At 41.3% G+C, this 18,770-nt stretch overlaps 1 protein-coding gene across 4 annotated transcripts in view; it reads right to left on the reverse strand.

Annotated features, from left to right (window-relative positions):
* Positions 1-18,770, reverse strand: part of mbnl2 (muscleblind-like splicing regulator 2) — a 72,880-nt gene that overhangs the window by 15,928 nt on the left and 38,182 nt on the right. For all 4 annotated transcript variants that reach the window (XM_060930075.1, XM_060930074.1, XM_060930076.1 and 1 more), the window contains exons 3-7: positions 3,323-3,487; positions 2,507-2,716; positions 2,079-2,315; positions 1,300-1,353; positions 819-972 (exon numbers count right to left, since the gene is read on the reverse strand). In XM_060930075.1, the coding sequence (XP_060786058.1) occupies positions 819-972; positions 1,300-1,353; positions 2,079-2,315; positions 2,507-2,716; positions 3,323-3,487 (820 nt within the window). The remainder of the gene's footprint in view (positions 1-818; positions 973-1,299; positions 1,354-2,078; positions 2,316-2,506; positions 2,717-3,322; positions 3,488-18,770) is intronic.

The raw sequence follows: 18,770 nt of genomic DNA on the forward strand, positions 1-18,770 counted from the left end.
CACGGACAAAGAAAAAGCCTTCTGGAGGATAGCTATATGGTCAGATGAGACAAAGATTGAGTTATTTGGCCACAATGACCACCATGTACAGAGGGGCACTGTACCAGTTGGTGGTGGTGGTAGGATCATCATGCTCTGGGGCTGTTTTGCTGCCAGTGGAACTGGTTCATTGCACAAGGTGGATGGAAAAATGAAGGAGGACTACCTCAGAATTCTTCAGCATAAACCATCAGAAACTTGAACACGACTTGGGACTTACAACAGGACAGTGAACCCAAACATGCATCAGAGATGGTTGTGGAGGATAAAGCAGGCTAACATTAACAAGTCCTGACTTCAACCCTATTGAAAATATATGGACCGTGCTTATAAGTCGAGTCCCTGCCAAGAAAAAAACAAAACAAAACCCAAATTTAATTGAACTCTACCAATTCTACCATGAAGAGTCGTGAAATATCCAACCAGAATTCTGCCAGGAGTTTGTTCATGGTAAAGAAAAATGTTTGGTCAAGGTGAATCTTGTGCAGAGACATTTTACCCAAATATTAGGGGTGCTGTATGTATATTTTTGATCCTGTGTTGATTTCAGAAAGCCCAAATAAAATTCAAACTTGTGCACCAAATTCTAGTTGTTGTTTTTTTTTAATTAAAAATGTATGCTGTACATTCTACCACAGAAAAAGAACAGTTCAAAGAAATTACTGAAAACCCAAATACTGCCATGACATTCATATCCAGGATGACATTCATGTCACTGTATGTAAACTTCTGACCACAACTGCATGTTTACGTGTACATTCAGGTTTATGTGTGTGTACCTGTAGGGAACAGTGCAGTAGAAGGTTGCAGAGGTGCGCTGGCAAGAGCTTGCTGGTAGTGAAGAACACTGGGGTTTAACAGACCACCAGGCCCTGCACTCTTCTCTAGAGCCACTCGCTTAGCCAGTGGCTGCAACATGCTGTGAGGAAACGCCTGAGTGAAAGAGCGAGAGAGCAAGACAGGGTAAGAAAATTAATGCATGAAATCAAATAAACTTCAAACATATCTACACTGAGGACTAACATCAAATCACGTTAAATAAATCATGACCTCTAAGAAATAGTTTAAAGAGATAAAACATGACCTGACAGACCCGAGGATTTGAGGGTACATTTTTAGCACAGAGCACAGGATGTCCACACAAACAGGATGAGCAATTCGAGAATTTTAAACGAGGAAGCAAAATCAAATCTGAAAATAGCCACAGTACAATAACAGTGATTTAAGACCATGCAAAGCCAGAGGTGAAAGGTGAAGTACCATGTCAACAGCTGCCTCGAGGGGTCGCTTCAGCACTTTGGCACTTGACTGAGTCTGCACACAGCACGCAGCCAACACATGATGGCAGTGGGCCAATGGGAGTCAAGCGTATTAACAAACAGCAAGCACAGGTGCATCATGGGAACAGCATTGCATTGTGGAGAGGTGAGAGGAAAAAAAACACACAAAAAAATGAAAACTGGAATGCTGTTTACTACATAAACAATATGCATGCACACAAAGAAAACAAGTTTAATCAGTGTTATCTTCGTTACATCCTACGAACAGTTCTGTTAAAAAAAAGAAGCTGCAGAAAACACTACTACGGCACAAAAGTGCATGATGCCTCATTAGTTGCTCATCAAAACCACAATAACTTGATGGAAAATCAGGATGTTAAGTCCCTCGTCAAAAAAACACACGCACAACGACTTCCATGGTTTAACTCTCGAGCTACTGGAATATTAAAATAAACTAACAAAGCATGATCGGTGGTCGTGTCTGACAGCAGTTGCCATTTGATGCTTTTCATACATCTGTGAAAGAGAAGCAGTCTGTGTGTGTGTGGGTTTGAGGCTGTATATCTGAGGGGGTGACTGTTTGTTCACTAGACCATCAATAGCAGCAGTCTTTTGAGTACTGGTTTTGAATCTCTGTATTTCAGTATATGTTTAAGTCTGTGGTTGGGCACAATGTTAGGACAAAAAGTAATGAGAGGTTCTGAGTCCAATGTAAAGGATGTAATGTGTGTGCGTGTACATGTGTTCACTGAGCCTCACCATAGCAGCGGTTGCAGCAGTGCTCTGTGTGCTCTGGGAGCTTTTGAGGCGTGCCTGCAAATGAGCAGGAGGGTGAAAGTATTTACACTTCTCTCTGGAGCAGCGGCTCTTCACATAGTCCATGCACACTGTCACGGTGTTATCAGTGCTGTCAATCATGGGGCTGTCACTAGGGTGGGCAAACCGGCAGTCTGTCTCTCCTCGGGAGCAGTTCCCCCGCTGAAACTCTCTACACACCTACACATACAGCATCAGCCAACAACAAAAATAGCAACTCTCAGATCTGATGCAATGTAAGGTCTGAAGCCTGGGTATATGTGTGCCTTTGTGTGAGTGCTAGTGTGCTTTTAGTGTACCATGGAATACTGTCCGCATGCAACAGAGAGCGTGAAACCGGTTAATTGTAATTGTGTAAATGGTTTCTTTACCTCCAGTTTGTCAGAGCGCAGTGTTTTCTGAGATGAGGAAGAGGAGTTTGAGCTCTGCACTGCTACCGCAGGGCTGCCAGGGACAATCACAGGGCTGCTCGGGAGCATCTCCGTGGCAACCAGCCCCATCCCATGAGTGACAGGAGAGAGGTACGGGGAGTAGCTGATCCCAGGTCCTGGCCCCAGACTCTGACCAACAGGAAAAGAAGACTGCAAAGGAAAAAGATGGAGCCCAAAACGGATTTTTAGCTTTACTTGTTGAAATGATGTGGAGAAAATAGTATACGCATTTTTTTCACACACGATTAATATGCAAAGGTCTAGTGATCCAAATGGCTTCTCCATCCAAGCTGAACAGCAATAGACTGCCAAAGAACTCCAAGGCTCAAGATGAGCTAAACTCACTCCCCAGGATTCTGTGCTTCACCTAGAGCCTGGCAAGCTTACAATCCCAATGTGCAAGATGGCTGCTTCTTTTACGTACTCTGACAGACTGACTGTGCCAAGGCAAGCCAAGATGTCTCGGTAATTGTGCCAAACAAAGATGTTCAAGTGATTAATTTGGAACAACAGAGTGCATAGAATATACAGTACTATATCTACATGTAGATTACACTGATCATGACATTTATATCAGTAAAATACTCTTCTGGATGTGACAGCAAGATGCTTTGTGAAACATGCACAATGCAATCGGTCAAATTTTATTTATTCATGCCTCACTCTCTCTCTCACACACACACACACACACACACACACAAGTCCCAGACCCTGAGAGGCATCCAATATGAAATGAATGATAGGGTTGGGACATACCACAGTAGGCAGACTGGCTCCTGGCAGCATGAACTGCATCTGCTGGGCCAACATGGCTGCAGCCGTCTTCTGCTGGATCAGGTTGTTCCTTCCATTGATCTCCAGCTGACTCTTCAGGTGAGATGGAGGGTGCAGGTATTTACAGTTATCCCTTGAACACCGACCCTGAAATGACCATGAAAATCAGTTAAAAGTGTAGGGGAATTTCTCAAGTTAAGGTTAAACAAGCCAAAACTTGCATCTAGAGTCAGCAAGTTCAACTTAATTATTTTAATATGGACTGACAAACAAACAGAGCACAGAGGATATGCAAGTATTATTGCCATGCAAATAACCCCCCCGGAATCATTGTTTCTATTTATCTATTCATACTGCATCTGTTTACCTGATATGACAGCTGGTCTCAGGATAAAAATGACAATATATCTGAACACATTCTCAAACACTAGGTTTACAGGTGAAAATTTCATAAAAATGCACCTCCACAGAATAAAAATCAAGAGCATATCTTTGTACTGAAGCTTTAGTGACAATAAGCACACTACAGAGAAAAGGTAAAACTAAGTACATACAGTTCATAAAGTGGTAGCAGAGTCTGGGCATTCATATGCTGTCGTACCAGTCAACAGCTTTGAACTGGACTACACAGAGAACATGAAAGGAGGGGCTGAAACGGTGTGTGTGTGTGTGTGTGTGTGTGTGTGCATGCGTGCATGTGTAAACTCATAGTCTATGCTCTTTGGAAAGGATCCACCTCCACTAAGCAATCAAAAGTCATGTACCTATCAAATAAGCTTGGTGACTGAGATGGATCTGCTGCAATAATCATTTCATCATGCAAGAAAGCAGCAAAAGAGATTTCTGCTGAAAAACAAGCATCTCAACATATATTTCTTCAACCTCAAGAAATATAACCCCTGGCTTTCCCTTACTCTGTTAAGTACAACCCCGATTCCAAAAAAGTTGGGACAAAGTACAAATTGTAAATAAAAACGGAATGCAATAATTTACAAATCTCAAAAACTGATATTGTATTCACAATAGAACATAGACAACATATCAAATGTCGAAAGTGAGACATTTTGAAATTTCATGCCAAATATTGGCTCATTTGAAATTTCATGACAGCAACACATCTCAAAAAAGTTGGGACAGGGACAATAAGAGGCTGGAAAAGTTAAAGGTACAAAAAAGGAACAGCTGGAGGACCAAATTGCAACTCATTAGGTCAATTGGCAATAGGTCATTAACATGACTGGGTATAAAAAGAGCATCTTGGAGTGGCAGCGGCTCTCAGAAGTAAAGATGGGAAGAGGATCACCAATCCCCCTAATTCTGCGCCGACAAATAGTGGAGCAATATCAGAAAGGAGTTCGACAGTGTAAAATTGCAAAGAGTTTGAACATATCATCATCTACAGTGCATAATATCATCAAAAGATTCAGAGAATCTGGAAGAATCTCTGTGCGTAAGGGTCACGGCCGGAAAACCATACTGGGTGCCCGTGATCTTCGGGCCCTTAGACGGCACTGCATCACATACAGGCATGCTTCTGTATTGGAAATCACAAAATGGGCTCAGGAATATTTCCAGAGAACATTATCTGTGAACACAATTCACCGTGCCATCCGCTGTTGCCAGCTAAAACTCTATAGTTCAAAGAAGAAGCCGTATCTAAACGTGATCCAGAAGCGCAGACGTCTTCTCTGGGCCAAGGCTCATTTAAAATGGACTGTGGCAAAGTGGAAAACTGTTCTGTGGTCAGACGAATCAAAATTTGAAGTTCTTTATGGAAATCAGGGACGCCGTGTCATTCGGACTAGAGGAGAAGGACGACCCAAGTTGTTATCAGCGCTCAGTTCAGAAGCCTGCATCTCTGATGGTATGGGGTTGCATTAGTGCGTGTGGCATGGGCAGCTTACACATCTGGAAAGACACCATCAATGCTGAAAGGTATATCCAGGTTCTAGAGCAACATATGCTCCCATCCAGACGACGTCTCTTTCAGGGAACACCTTGCATTTTCCAGCATGACAATGCCAAACCACATACTGCATCAATTACAGCATCATGGCTGCGTAGAAGAAGGGTCCGGGTACTGAACTGGCCAGCCTGCAGTCCAGATCTTTCACCCATAGAAAACATTTGGCGCATCATAAAACGGAAGATATGACAAAAAAGACCTAAGACAGTTGAGCAACTAGAATCCTACATTAGACAAGAATGGGTTAACATTCCTATCCCTAAACTTGAGCAACTTGTCTCCTCAGTCCCCAGACGTTTACAGACTGTTGTAAAGAGAAAAGGGGATGTCTCACAGTGGTAAACATGGCCTTGTCCCAACTTTTTTGAGATGTGTTGTTGTCATGAAATTTAAAATCACCTAATTTTTCTCTTTAAATGATACATTTTCTCAGTTTAAACATTTGATATGTCATCTATGTTCTATTCTGAATAAAATATGGAATTTTGAAACTTCCACATCACTGCATTCCGTTTTTATTTACAATTTGTACTTTGTCCCACCCAACTTTTTTGGAATCGAGGTTGTACACCACCAAACAACTGGTTCATGTGCAAATTTAAACAGAGCTTACTAATCTACATGGTTTTTGTGTGTGTGTGTGTTGGCTCGACTAGTATAGTGCTTAGCAATATTTCATGGATAAGACTGTTCCTTCTCAAACACGCAGAAAGGTCAGTCTGTATTGTATTAGACTGTACAGTGTTCAATCTGCAATGCAAAATGTTAGCTGCTGAGAGCTCAGAAGGCCTTCCACATAAGTCTACTATTTAGAACTCATGTAGTTTAGTAAAATTGGGGCAGCCATGGCCTGAAAGTTAGAGAGGCAGCATTGGGCCCAAAGGGTTGCCGGTCCAATTCCCAGGATTGGCAGGAAAAATGAGAGGGGAGTTGAGTGAATGAACAGCACTTTCCCCTCCCTCTGTATCATGGCTAAAGTGCCCTTGAACATGCCACCTAACCCCGAACTGTTCCCCAGGTGCTGTAGCATAGCTGCCCACTGCTCTGGGTATGTGTGTGTGTGCTCACTGTGCATGTCTGTGTTCACTGTTTCAGATGGGTTAAATGCAGAGAAGGAATTTTGTTATGCTTGTGTGTACATGTGACAAATAATTCGTCTTCTAATATACATGCCTCAACAAAATACGGAAGGGGATACAGCTCCTTGTGATGGCCTCAGTCATGCAATTACTTTTAAGTAACATCTCTATGTATCTACAGGTTACAGAGAAATGCAATACACAAATGTAAACTATAACATCATGCCTAGTTTATCCAGAACATTAATATTGTAGCCACTGGGGCACAATTTCAGAAAATGCAAACCATGACTAGACCCTGAGAAATTAAAAATAACGTCTGTAGTTGCTTTGAGACCACATAACCTGTAGCTCACATTCCTGTTATCTCCACATCAGGTAACGTTAGGTTGAATAAACAGATAATCCGTATCGCAACAGTATTAGGAATGTGTTCATCCCCAAACAAAATTTGATAAACAGTGCTGGAGAAAGTCCTTTTTGGCAGCAAGCTATTTATCTGCCATGGGCGTGTACTGATCCTGACAGCCCCAGGGACTTAAAGTTAAAGAAGTTGCTCTGACATTAGGGGACACCGCAGTTACAATAGCGCTTAATTGAGCTAATGCACAATAGAATCACTATCAGAGGGTAGTAACCCAGGAAATTGTTAAGGGTTGTTTTACAATCAGGGTACAAAGTTTGTGTCACAGGGGTCCAAAATTCAAATCTCATCTCATTATCTCTAGCCACTTTATCCTGTTCTACAGGGTCGCAGGCAGGCTGGAGCCTATCCCAGCTGACTACGGGCGAAAGGCGGGGTACACCCTGGACAAGTCGCCAGGTCATCACAGGGCTGACACATAGACACAGACAACCATTCACACTCACATTCACACCTACGGTCAATTTAGAGTCACCAGTTAACCTAACCTGCATGTCTTTGGACTGTGGGGGAAACCGGAGCACCCGGAGGAAACCCATGCAGACACGGGGAGAACATGCAAACTCCACACAGAAAGGCCCTCGCCGTCCACGGGGCTCGAACCCGGACCTTCTTGCTGTGAGGCGACAGCGCTAACCACTACACCACCGTGCCGCCCCCAAAATTCAAATAATAATTAAAAAAAAACCTATCAAATCTGCACTTTTGGAAATTAATACACATATGAACATAGGCATGTGCAATAGTTTGTATTATAACAAGATTAAGTGTAGCTTTAAGCAGGGCTGGGAGAAACAAATGAAGTGATTCTCGGAGAGGACATTTTTTTTTTGACAATTCAGAATCCACTACTTCCATAGTGCTTTTAAATATAAGGCTGTAAGCTTTGTGTTAGTTGTTTCTAATATTTATATCTCAATATCCTGACCACATTTTAGGATGAAAATAATCATTTTAGATATGTTATTTTATATTGAAAAATCAGCTGTCTCGGAGAGGACTTTTTTTGACACAATTACATACTAATTTGATCAAAATAGTCTGAAAACCTACTGGCATTCAACATTAAAACTTAACTATGTTTCCAATGATATGGAACCAAATATGTGTTTTATGGTATAAAGAATGATTTAAGTGCATCCCTTTTGGAGCTACCTGTGGTCAAAAAAGCACTTTTTCTAAATGACACGAGTAATTTTGCTAAATATGACATATATTGCCATACATTCACCAAAAATAACGTTATCACCAAATTTCTTTTTGCATGGTAAATAGAGCGTTCACAGGGCTACAATAAACAACCAAGTTTATTTAGTCAAGCCTTTTGATATTGAAGATAATAAGTGTTAAATGTGATTTTTAGCTTGCGTACCCTGATTGTAAAACAACCCTTAGTACAAAAAAAGTACACTAGTTGGGTTAATGAAATAAACCTGAAACCAAAAAAATTCAACTCAGAATTTGATTAGCAAATAACTCTTGAATGCCACTATGTAAGAGAGTATACTCATTATAAACTTCGATAGCGGCGCTCCCCATGTGCAAAGCGAGAAGAGAATATGGTAATGCTTCGACCTGATTTTTGATGGCTTTTGAACGTACGACATCTGTCCGTACGAACGTGTACCACCACAGGGAACCCGATTATGCAAGGCAACGTATCTCATAAACACTTGACCACCAGACAACAAAATGTGTATCTTTATTTACGTAAGATAGATGGGTTTTTATCCAGCGCTTATTTTTAATTTGCTTTTTTAAGAATTACATGGGATTATTTACGAACACATGTTACAGAAAATATTCATAAGAGTTTAATATAAAACTTGTTAAAAGAGTTTTATTAGTCCACTAGCTTGTTGGACAGTTGACAGTTTCTGTCACGTAAGAGCGGTAGACGGATTTAAGTGCAGGAAGAGTTTTACTGAAAACACACTAACAAACTGAGCCAAAACGGAGACAAAGGCAGAGTTGAAAAACAGACAGTGGTCGAGTGAGGCACAGACAGGATATCAGAGATAATACAATACTCACAGTCCAAAAACACAAACAGGGTCAAAACCAGAAAAGTGATAGAAAATACAAGGCTTGGTAATGTCAGATGCAAGGTGCAAAGCGTATACTTTACAAAGTCTGTGTGTTACTGAGAGTCCTTATATGTACAGTGCCTTGCAAAAGTATTCATCCCCCTTGGTGTTTGTCCTGTTTTGTCACATTACAAGCTGGAATTAAAATGGATTTTTGGAGGATTAGCACCATTTGATTTACACAACATGCCTACCACTTTAAAGGTGCACTTTTTTTTATTTTATTGTGACACAAACAATAATTAAGATGAAAAAACAGAACTCTGGAGTGTGCATAAGTATTCACCCCCTTTCATATGAAACCCCTAAATAAGAGCTGGTCCAACCAATTTACTTCATAAGTCACATAAGTAGCTGATTAAGACCCACCTGTGTGCAATCAAGGTGTCACATGATGTGTCACATGATGTCTGTATACATCAACCTGTTCTGGAAGGACTCTGACTCTACAACACTACTAAGCAAGCAACATGAAAACCAAGGAGCCTCCAAACAGGTCAGAGACAAAGTTGTGGAGAAGTATAGATCAGGGTTGGGTCATTAAAAAAATATCCCTAACTTTGAATATCCCAGGGAGCACAAATTAAATCCATTATAGCAAAATGGAAAGAATGTGTCACCATTACAAACCTGACAAGAGAAGGCCGCCCACCAAAACTCACAGACCAGGCAAGGAGGGCATTAATCAGAGATGCAACAAAGACACCAACGATAACACTGAGGGAGCTGCAAAGATCCACAGTGGAGATGGGAGTATCTGTCCATAGGATCACTTAAAGCCCTACTCTCCACAGAGCGGGGCTTTATGGAAGAGTGGCCAGAAAAAAATCACTGCTTAAAAAATCATGTTTGGAGTTTGCCCCACAGCATGTGGCAGACTCCCCAAACACATGGAAGAAGATTCTCTGGTGAAATGAGACAAAAATTGAACTTTTTGGCCATCATGGGAAATACCATGTGTGGTGCAAACCCAACACCCTGAGAACACCATCTCTACAGTGAAGCATGGTGGTGGCAGTATCATGCTGTGGGGATGGTTTTTATCTGCAGGAACAGGAAAGCTGGTCAGGACTGAAGGAAAGATGGATGGCACTAAATACAGGGCAATTTTGGAGGAAAACCTGTTTGAGTCAGCCAGAGGTTTGAGACTGGGACGAAGGTTCACAGTCTAGCAGGACAATGACCCTAAACATACTGCTAAAGCTACACTGGAGTGGTTTAAAGGGAAACATTTAAATGTCTTGGAATGGCCTAGTCAAAGCCCAGACCTTAATCCAATTGAGAATCTGTGGCATAACTTGAAGATTGCTGTACACCAACACAACCCATCGAACTTGAAGGAGCTGGAGCAGTTTTGCTTTGAGGAATGGGCAAAAGTCCTAGTTGCTAGATGTACTAAGCTAATAGGAGACATACCCCAAGAGACTTGCAGCTGTAATTGTAGCAAAAGGTGGCTCTATAAAGTATTGACTTTATAGAATACTGATAGAAGAATAAGAATACTTATGCATACTCCAGATTTCTGTTTTTTCGTCTTAATTATTGTTTGTGTCACAATTAAAATAAACAGTGCACCTTTAAAGTGGTAGGCATGTTGTGTAAATCAAATGGTGATAACCCTCCAAAAATCCATTTTAATTCCAGCTTGTAATGCAACAAAACAGGACAAACACCAAGGGGGATGAATACTTTCGCAAGGCACTGTATGTGCTGTGATTGCACTCTAATCAGGAACAGGTACATGGTAATTAGTCCTCATGGTGCTGCGCACACATGCACGTGGATGTGCCAGACGTAACTAGATAACTGTTTGACATATCAAGTTTGATATTCGATCGTAACTATATAGTAATGATGTAAAGTGAAAGCGCTGGTTCACTGCTGTCCACCAGGCACCCAGCAGAGTCACTCCATAAAAAATGTCGTAGTGGTGTTTCTGGCACATGGCATGCGGTGTCAAAGAAAGGAATAATATGTATTCGTAACTGTGATGCAGATAATTGTTATTGGTATCACTGTCACAAGACAATGCAGCAATTTATTGATGTGAAATACACTACAGTACGCTATTCAATGGTGCATATGCGATAATATTATTATTCTATTCAGGTTGATTTTGTGCCTTTGAAAATATTTTGCTCATACACTCATCAGGAGGGGTGGCACGGTGGTGTAGTGGTTAGCGCTGTCGCCTCACAGCAAGAAGGTCTGGGTTCGAGCCCCGTGGCCGGCGAGGGCCTTTCTGTGTGGAGTCTGCATGTTCTCCCCATGTCTGTGTGGATTTCCTCTGGGTGCTCCGGTTTCCCCCACAGTCCAGAGGCATGCAGGTTAGGTTAACTGGTGACTCTAAATTGACCGTAGGTGTGAATGTGTGTGTGAATGGTTGTCTGTGTCTATGTGTCAGCCCTGCGATGACCTGGCGACTTGTCCAGGGTGTACCCCGCCTTTCGCCCGTAGTCAGCTGGGATAGGCTCCAGCTTGCCTGCGACCCTGTAGAACAGGATAAAGCGGCTAGAGATAATGAGATGAGATGAGACTCATCAGGAGCTCCACTTTTAGGCAGTGCCTCAATATATATAAATCAAATCTTTTAGAGTGGAGTTTCCCTTTAAGGGCAGTTAATGTAATCAATCACCTGAAAGAAAAGCATAATGTAAGCAAAACTGGAAGTTCTTATTCTTAGAAAGCATGTGTCGGAATTGCACAAAGAACAACAAGAAAGCATGGGTGGTGATTTTTTTTTTCCTGCACAGGAGTGGCTTTAATTAGAGCGTATTTGTAAAATAGAGTATTCTGAGAGTACAATAACAGTACCGGCTGCTGAAGCAGCATAATCGCACTGAAAAAAGCCAAACCACTTAAACTCAGCGCTCAGTGGCAGGGCAATTCTGGAACCCGCTCCAAGTTAAACAAGTTCTCTGGGTCCCTTTATGCTACAGCAAATGCTGTATTTTACACTGCACTTTCTATAGGCACGACACTATTTCACACATCGTTATTCTACATTTCTGCATCTTATATATTTGCCACAGGTTAAGGAATATCTGGGAAGGATGAGAGCTAACACATACTGTACTTCCTCTGAGATACTGTATGCTGCTCTTCTACTGCGTTTTTTCAAACTGCTGCTGGGCAGCCAGACATGCTTGGAGGGGATGCTAACTGCCCACTAACAGCTCACAGACGCCCACAATTGGCTTGGGTCACCTTAATCGACAGGGGGAAGCGAGTAATTCGGTCCCTACCCAGAGAGCAGGGCTAATTATGTTTTCCTGTCTCTCAGCCAAAGATGGCTGTGGTGTTGCTGGGATTCAAACTCACAGACTTTCAGTGATTTTTTATTTTTTTTTGTTCTGCTACTCGTAGGCTGATATAGGAAATATATTAATACAGAATGGGCTAATAAGAAACCTTGGGAAACAGCAGTATTGTACTTCTTCCAAATGAAGCATGTGTGCACAAAGGCCACCCAAAATGCTGTCAATGTAAGAAGCATCCTGACAAATAGAACAGAACATAATGATAGTGACGGTATTTTTAACAGGTGCGTGACAAAATTCCGAGTACTGAATATCAAATCGGTGTCGAGAAATGCTCATCCATGAGCGTGTGCAGATTTTGGCAAGACCACAGCTTCAGAAGGAAATGAAAGTGGATGACAATTTCCTAGAAACAGCAGTAACCAGGTCAATAAATAAGGTAAATCTGTTGTGCCCCCAATAGCATTAAATTTAGTGATCCTAACATGGAAAGAGAGCTGCGAGTAAAATTCCATAGCCTCCATTTATTTGCTTGTGTGGACAGGTCCTTATCAATACACACACGGCTGCCAGGTCCAATAACTTTCCAAAACTATTCTATTCCATTAACACTACATACAGACTGTATCAAAGGATTTTATATTTTTCCATGTTTAGGAATGCAATGCTGGGGCGAGAATGCAAGAATGGAAATGTTAAAATATTGGTTCTAGTCAGAGTGAATGGTTTAGTTTCTATTCCTTTCCTGAGCCCTGGTTGTCATATGTGTAATCAGTCTGGCAGAACAAGCCCACAATAAACACAAGGTTCATCAGTGTAATCAAATTGCTGTACAATATATTTCTATAATGTTTCTCAGTCAAACCCTTTGAACTCTGAATTAGCTGAATATTGTGTTGTGTAATACAGTAACATTTAATGGAGTTGTAACTTCAATCTCCAAAACCTCTTGTAGATAAAAAGCCATGACCTGCTTTTGGCTTACTACATTAAATTGCTGATGACACGTTTTTGACATCTTTGGCGATGTTTTATAACATAAAAAGTAATTCCCGATGATCCATATATTAATTCACGAAGGCGCCTATTTTACAAGTTATGATAAAAAACGCGGCTATTTGGGCAAATTTGACAGGGCTGCAGCACCCAGGAGACGAAAGAGGAGGAGCTATATGCGAAAGAACCTTCCTCCTAACTTACCAGTTTGTTGTTGATGCGAGAGGTGTTCAGTTTGTCATTATTAGTATTATTATTATACATTATATATATATATATATATATATATATATATATATATATATATATATATATATAGTTATTATGCCTTCACGTTGTGTTGCCGGCTTTTGCTCCAAAACCCACAAGGATGGGGTAAGTTTATTCAAGTTTCCCAGAGATCCCGAGCTGCATGCGAAGTGGGTGAAGCAAGTCAGGCGCACTCGTGACAAGTGGGGGCCCTCACCAACATCCGTCCTGTGCTCTGAACACTTCGATTTGGATTGTTTTGACACCCTTCCCAGCTTAAAAGAATCTCTTGGGTGTTCAGTTCAGCACAAACGTGTGTTACTACCATCAGCAGTGCCTACACAGTGTTGCCAGATTAGGAGGTTTCCCGCCCAGTTGGGTGGTTTCAAGTGCATTTTGGTGGGTTTTGAACATATTTTGGGCTGGAAAACATCAGCAGTATGTGTTGCCAGATACTGCTGAAGTTTTCCAGCCCAAAATATGTTCAAAACCCACCAAAATGCACTTGAAACCGCTCAACTGGGCGGGAAACCTCCCAATCTGGCAACACTGCCAGTATTCCGGAGGGGGTCTACTAGTAGCTATGCCGGATCCAAAGACAGTCCTCCTGTCAGAACATGTGTTGTGAAACGACATAAGATAAAGGTACGTAGAGCTATAGATTCTACATGATAATCATAAATGTAATCATAAAGTCGGCGTGATATCAGTCATGTATTTGCTTGTGAAAGCTTGCGGCTTTCATGTAACTGCCGCCTAGCAACGAGAGGCAAAGGGTAAAGAGGGTAGGCTATCATAGATTCTATTCGGAAGAGATCAACACAATTCTAGACTCCCAGAAGAGGAAGAGCTAGCACTAGAGGGTTCACCGGCGTTTTCATGCGCCATTTCCATTGAGTAGAACCAGAGTAGAACAGCCAGTGAACCGCAGCGTGTTCTTCCGCTGACGTCACAACATGGCCGCGAGCCACGGACCCAGTTTTCTTGCGCTGTGTAATTAAAAGTTGGATATTCACGTAACAACAGCTTCTTTTCATGTAATTATAACAGAAATCTAACATGTTTGCCATGTTGTATAGTTTATTTAAGAAATTGCATAGAGTCATGTTTGTGTCATCAGCCCTTTAATCTATTACAAATTTTTTTGTTTACTGTTGAATAACCTCTTGTATAATACAGTAGGGGCAGCACGGTGGTGTAGTGGTTAGCACTGTCGCCTCACAGCAAAAAGGTTCTGGGTTCGAGCCCAGTGTCCGACAGGGGCCTTTCTGTGTAGAGCTTGCATGTTCTCCCCGTGTCTGCGTGGGTTTTTTCCGGGTACTCCGGTTTCCCCCACATGTGGATTAGGTCGACTGGCTACTCTAAATTGCCCATAGGTGTGTATGTGTACCTGCCACCAGATGAGGGTTTGGGTCCCTCTGGTGTGCTATAATCTCCCAAGAGATTTCAGGGAAGCTAGTTAACAGCTTCACGGATCGCTGACCCTCAACTATGAGAACGGCAATTGCTGGGTTTCACGTGACGTCACATCCGCCTCATTAGTTATTCAAAACTTTAACTGGTGGTCTACCAAAGCTCAGTTGACAAAGCGTTTGTATGAAGAAGGTGCATTATTCACATAAAAAATGCCTTACGCTTGCGTTGTTTTAGGTTGTTTGAATCGATCAAACCATGAAACTGATAAAAGTTTCTTCAGGGTTCCCAGTGAACTAATAAAAAGGGTGAACGAACACAGGAATTCACAAAAAAAAAACGTCGAGAAATGTGGCTTTTGAACCTCTCACTGAAATCGAAGAGAGCCGAGTCAAAGCATGCTCAAGTTTGCAGTGATCACTTGGTGAAAGGTTTGTATTTCCCTCTCAGCGATGTCCTTAGTGTTTTCCAAGGACTTTTCTTACTGTGTCGTTATTTTACGGTACTTTTTTTAAAGTCACGAAGCGCTAAAGTCCCCAGCTGTTTCTTTGTTTATTCCTCACTCCTCACAAAGTCCATATGCATGAAGGTTGCGACAAAATTCTTCCCCAGCCATACAGTTACAATGCACCGTGATCACTTCTCCGTCTTGTTTAACTAAGATCCAGGTCTTTAAAGGGGTTTCTGATGATCTTTGTGAATGATTTACCTGAGAGATAAGAGCCAACACAAGTGAGAATCAAGCCAACTGTTTGTTTACACTTCAACTTGCAGCGTTTCGTTATAAAGATGCGAACAAAAAGCTTAAAAAACAAACAAACATACTTACACAGGCAAAAACAATACAGGATTCATTCGGCAGCGACTTGATACCGAGGTCCTTTACCCAGCCACATACAAAAAAGTTGTAAGCCTCTATACTCTTCCATACTTTCATCTAATTTGCGGTGTAGAAGGACGTCTGCAACACCAGATAGTTCGAGATGTCGGGGAACTCGACTGAAGGGTCGTTTTCGAGATCATATGACAAATCCTTCTTTCCCAGACTGTACGGGTCGATTCCATTGCACATAGCAATCTCCTCAATATATCTAAAGCGAACAGTGGCTTCTAGATTACGAGCGTACTCTGATAAGTTATCGCTAGTTGCTTGCACTACAGCGGCCGTTTACACCACCGGCTATTTCACTTCCGGTAAAACCGCTAAGAAAAGTCACGTGACTGAAACCCAGCAACAGACAGATGGACAGATAATACAGTAATGTGGTTTGCACTTTTACATTATTAGTTGGATCACAGTTTCCAATTCCAAAATTGTGACAGGTCTACCTGTAACCTAAATGTGTCACAGTAATGAAACATGTTTAAATTTTATTTGAGTTCTTCTTCTAAGGTAAGAACTAACACTATGCAGGTTGAGGCAGCTTTTAAATAAATATCAGTTCAGCTGAACTGGGTGGGAGATGGAAAACAAGAGAGATATGTAGTGATGGCAAACGTCATGACTGAAAGGGAGTGACAACATGGTGAAAGCTGTGTGCTACGGTGAGCACAAGCCTGAATATTATTTGATCATTAAACTGTAGTCATACAGCACCTGAACCAACAACAGCCATCTGCTGTGCTTCTGACACTTTATAAATATGACCACTGTGCCAGATATTCCACACAATCTGATAAAAAACAAGTATTTTGTCTTAGCTTGTATGAAACTGAAACCTGCATTAAAAACCCAACGTATGCCCAGCTGACTTTGCCTGAAGCACAAGACTGTTCAGTGTAAAGGTCAAAACACAGAGCTGGAAAAAAACAAAAACACCTCAAAATACACTTTACCTTCAGCAATACACTACCGTTCAAAAGTTTGGGGTCACTTTGAAATGTCCTTATTTTTGAAAGAAAAGCACTGTTCTTTTCAATGAAGATCACTTTAAACTAATCAGAAATACACTCTATGGACCCTTTTCACGTGACGTCACGACAAACGCGGCAGCGCTCGAAACTAACGGTGTCCCGATGTCCCGGGGACCATAAAAAATGTCATCGGGACACAAAATTATCATATCTGGGACAATCCCGGGACAATGGAAAAAAATAGATCTAGAAAAAAAGTTCTACATTAATATTATTTACAAAGCCGTCACACATACGTAGACATTCACCTAATTTGTCAATTTTAATTTTAAAACGTTAACAGCGAAAAATACATAGTAGCTACACTTTCGATGCACCTGCATCCGTAGGCTACAGAGCAGCGCATTTAGTCCGGGAGCCAAAGGCCCAAATTTGGCTGAACCTGGCTTCGTCGGTTAAAGTTTTTTTTTTGCTGTTTGTTGTTGTCCAAGGTCTACTCATTAAGATAAGAGAGGGTGTCCGGTGATATCCCTTGGGCAATTCCGGATATTGGCCCTTTATTGTTGGATGTGCTGCAGTCATAGCCTAAATTCTGACATTTTGACATTCTTCACTTTATGTTCACCAAAGTCTATATATCATACTTATTTTTGTGTTTGTTAACATAATAGGATGAGTTTAAGGCCTGGGGGTGGGGTTCCAGCCATGGTTGGGGGTGTGGCCATGCAGTTGGGGGCGGGGCTTATACCAAAAAGCCCTTTATTACTCTATTACTTTGGTTGTTAATGCGAGCCTTAAATTATTAGGCATACACTCCATTGTCATCCTTGTGTTTACTTCTGCAGGGGCATATGAGGGACACAATTAGCTAATTCAAGCCAACTTGTGTAGCTATCTTGCTAACTCTGTCAATCACACTGCCCCCAAAAGATCACAGCACGCATAAGCTAAGCAGAGAAACTATTTGACTGTAATCATGAAAGAGCAGTGACATGTACTCACTGCTCACCAGTGAACTAGACCCATAGTTTCACAACACTGGCTAGCACACCCAACTCTCACCTAGTAAATGCTAGTCACTGATTTTTTTAAGCTAATACATTAAGCTAATAGATTGCTTATTTTAACGATATTGACTGTTGAAATAGTAATGTCCCTGGTTCCCTAGTAAAATTCAGGGCATTGTCCCCGATTATCATCTCAAAAGTCTGTTAACCTTACCCTCACCCCCACTCCAAACCACACTGCTTGTGGACTGAGAGTCATGTGCACTAGCCAGTCCACTGACTAGCACGACTTTTAAAACGTTGGGCAGTAAGGTTTCCTTAAGCTAATACATTAAGCTAATAGATTGCTTATTTTTACGATATTGACTGTTGAAATAGTAATGTTCCTGGTTCCCTAGTAAAATTCAGGGCATTGTTCCCGATTCACCCCCACTCCAAACCACACTGCTCTTCCACTGACTAGCACGACTTTTAAAACGTTGGGGAGTAAGGTTTACTTAACATTCTCCTCTGTACTAGCTGGCATCCAGTACATAAGCATATTTTTACAGACACTAAGCAATGGCAAAGGGTTTAGAGGGGTTTTTTTTCATCTGAACTCTTAGTTCTTTCCTTAAATAGTTTTTGTGTTTTGTGTGTGTGTTTGCATACTGTATGTAATTATTTTACATAATTATTGCTCATTAGTGTGTGTGCATGTGTATGTGTGCGTGTGCATGCATGCATGCACGTACATGCTTTATGTACTGTAGTTCTTGTATCAAAATTGTTAATTTTGCAAATTTATGAAAGGGTCAATTACACATTTGACTAATTTGAATGACAGTAAAGCGTGAATACTGTACAGCCAATTTGGTTAATTGAAAATCAGTATCTTTTGCTATTCTTGTGTGTGTGTGTGCGCATGCTGTATGTGCCATTTTGCATGCTTGATATATTGCATACTGTAGTTTTACATAGTGGATCACTGGTGTGAGTGTATATGCATGCTGTATATAGTTCTATTGCATGCTGTATATAGTTCTTTTACATAGTGGATCACTGGTGTGAATGTATATGCATGCTGTATATATTTCTATTTCATGCTTTAGTGGA

The sequence above is a fragment of the Neoarius graeffei genome, chromosome 9 (assembly GCF_027579695.1).
Source record: "Neoarius graeffei isolate fNeoGra1 chromosome 9, fNeoGra1.pri, whole genome shotgun sequence".
Taxonomy (NCBI): Eukaryota; Metazoa; Chordata; class Actinopteri; order Siluriformes; family Ariidae; genus Neoarius; species Neoarius graeffei.